Raw genomic sequence first — 3,203 nt, 5'->3', positions numbered from 1 at the left:
AGTAAGGGGTAGATTCTTTGTAGTATGGTGGAGGTGGAGGGGACTTGTAGGAAGGCGTAGATTCTTTGTAGTATGGGGGAGGAGGGGGGGACTTGTAGTAAGGGGTAGATTCTTTGTAGTATGGTGGAGGGGGAGGGGACTTGTAGTAAGAAGGTGATTTCTCATAATAAGTTGGTGGTGGTGGAGGAGACTTGTAGTAAACAGGTGACTTGTAATATGTTTGTGGTGCTGGTGATTTATAGTATTTAGAAGGAGCGGGTGATTTGTAATATTTTGAAGGGGATGGGGACTTGTAGTAATAGTACTTTGATGGAGCAGGTGACTTGTAGTACTTTGCTGGTGATGGCGACTTGTAGTAGTACTTTGAAGGAGCTGGCGATTTGTAGTAGTACTTTGAAGGAGTTGGTGACTTGTAGTAATTCTTTGAAGGAGCTGGTGACTTGTAATACTTCACTACCATTGGTGCCTTGTAATACTTCACTACCATTGGTGCCTTGTAGTATTGTTTCGAAGGAGCAGGTGACTTGTAATACTTTGCCATAACAGGTGCCTTGTAGTTGTGCTTTGAAGGAGCATGGGACTTATAATACTTCGTAACAATAGGTGCCTTGTAGTAGTGCTTTGAAGGAGCATGTGACTGGTAATACTTCGCAACAACAGGTGCCTTATAGTAGTGTTTTGAAGGAGCATGCGACTTGTAATAGTAATGTGATGGAGAATGTTCAACATGTTTTTCCGGTTTCTTGTAGTATGGAGAAGGTGATTTGTAGTCTTTCTTAGAATTGTAAGAAGGTGAATGAGAAGTATAGTCATAAGAGTAGTCAGCAACAACAGTGCTGGCTACAAAGCAAATTGCCAAAGCAAATGAAAGTAGAGGCCATTGCCCCAAATTTCCAAAGCTCCTCATTTGCTTTTCCAACCAACTAAACTTGGAGAAGAGGAGGATAGAACTAAGACTTGTGTTGCATAGTTGAGTAGGAACCTCTAGATTTATACTACAAATTGATAGTATTCTTAACAGTCATGTAATGGCTTCATGGTTAGCCACTAAGATGATAGCTAAGTCAAAATAAAGACTAGGTCAGTACTTAGTGGGAAGCATTTATCCATGACTTCTTTCTTTAAAAAAAAAAAATCATGATGAAGAAATAATTTAGGAACAAAAATGAAAAATGAGAAGAAGAGGAATGCCACAACTGTCATCCCATTGGCAAAGTAAAAGAGTGGCAATTTGAAATGGGGAATGGGGAAGTTCTCTCATCTTTTTCCAGAACAAGAATCTACAAGTTGACTTTACTATTGAACAGTGGATAATCATACCAGCTTACATCTTATATAACATTTTGGTCTGAGGATTATGTATGGAAGGCAAACTCGAAACTCGTCAGGGACTCATATAGAGATGAGATACTTTGGGACAGACGTACAGATAGTTGTCTCGCGATACTTACACCTCAAGTGTCCAGAAGTACACCTGACATGATCCCAATGTTCAACGCACAAGCTCATCCCAATAGTTCATGTGCAATATAGTATGTAACTAGTCTTATGAACCCCAAAAAATATTTATATAAACCTTCACTCTAAATCCCCCTTTACAGATGACAGATCACAGAACAAAGGTTGAGAAAATTGCAACTAAGAAAATTACAGTCCAATGTCACATATTCTCCATTAACAACGCCAACTACAGTGAGGTTTCCAGAACTTCTGTCGGAAAAATCTTGATGTTTTAATTTTTCCCAAGTCTTCATTATTCAGACTCTACATTTTCCTCGTCAAATCTGTTTTCCTACTTAAGTCAGATTGATATCAGTATGTTTCTTTTCATGTTCTTGGAGTATGAAACTTATTTATTTGATAGTTAGATGGAAGGGGATAACAACTTATGAATAACTACATAAGAAAATTACTCTTTTACTGATCAAGAAGTTATGCAGGGACATCCTATATTGCTGAATAGAGCACCCAATCTACATAGATTAGGCATATAGGCATTCCAGCCCGTTTTAGTGGAGGGGTTTGTTTACATCCATTAGTTTGCAAGGGATTCCGTACCGATTTTTATGGAAATCAAGTGGTTGTTCATGTACCTTTATCCTTGGAGGTTCAAGTAGAGGCTCGTTTACTTATGTTTTCTCATAAGAATCTTTTGTCTCTGGCTATTGGTGATCCCATTTCCATATGAATTGTTTGTTAATTTATTAGTAACTTAATGGAAGCCATAATGTTGGAGTTGCACATATAATTTTAGTTTAACCTATAATACTAAGAATAATTTTCTAACAAATCTGAAACTTGGTTGCATCTTTGAAGAGAAAAATGTAGATAAACCTTGACTATGATGCCTTTTCTCCTTCTCTATGTTAGAAAAGAAATTGTTGAAATGATGCATTTGCTTAAGTTCAAATGCCTCTTTATTTCTTTCTTATTCTGTTTATTTTATATGATTTTACTTTCTCAAAATTTAATGAATACAGTTACCAGAGACTATACTCAGAACTCAGAAGTGGTTTCTCTTCATATAAGAGTTTAGCATTAGATGTCCAGAAGGTGAATGCTTATGAAACAATGAAAGAACTCAACCAATAAGAGCAAACAATATTTGATAAAGAAGAAAATAGTATTACACAAAGTAGAAGTCTCAAGAGATTACATCAAAAAGAATCTTGATACAATGAACCAAACTGAAGGAGATCTTGAGGATCTCAAACAATGCATATTACAAATTATTAAAAGAAAGGAACACACAAAACAAGTAAAACCTTCTTGAAGAATATATAAAATTTTGGCTGAGGAAATAGAGATACTCAAAGTAGGAGTTAGAATTCATGGAAATGGTGGAAATGATAAAATTAGTAACTATTTTAATAGTAGGTTGGTGGGGGTGGAGGAGATTTATAGGAAGGTGTAGATTCTTTGTAGTATGGTGGAGGGGGAGGGGATTTATAGGAAGGGGTAGATTCTTTGTAGTATGGGGGAGGGGGAGGGGATTTATAAGAAGGCGTAGATTCTTTGTAGTATGGGGGAGGTGGAGGTGATTTATAGGAAGGAGTAGATTCTTTGTAGTATGGTGGAGGAGGAGGGGATTTATAGGAAGGCGTAGATTCTTTGTAGTATGGTGGAGGGGGAGGGGACTTGTAGGAAGGCGTAGATTCTTTGTAGTATGGGGGAGGTGGAGGGGACTTGTAGTAAGGGGTAGA

At 37.3% G+C, this 3,203-nt stretch overlaps 1 protein-coding gene across 1 annotated transcript; it reads right to left on the bottom strand.

The window, feature by feature from the left end:
- Window positions 1–4: 4 nt before the first annotated feature.
- On the bottom strand, window positions 5–1,101 carry LOC125851598 (extensin-2-like; the record flags this gene model as incomplete). Its single annotated transcript, XM_049531367.1, has 1 exon — window positions 5–1,101. A coding segment is annotated over exon 1 (903 nt), but the record flags the coding sequence as incomplete, so codon positions are not given.
- Between the last annotated feature and the right edge of the window lie 2,102 nt (window positions 1,102–3,203).

The sequence above is a fragment of the Solanum stenotomum genome, unplaced genomic scaffold (assembly GCF_019186545.1).
Source record: "Solanum stenotomum isolate F172 unplaced genomic scaffold, ASM1918654v1 scaffold27991, whole genome shotgun sequence".
NCBI lineage: Eukaryota > Viridiplantae > Streptophyta > Magnoliopsida > Solanales > Solanaceae > Solanum > Solanum stenotomum.
The sequence above is the reverse complement of the archived record's forward strand: the minus strand, read 5'-3'. Positions and strand labels throughout refer to the sequence as shown.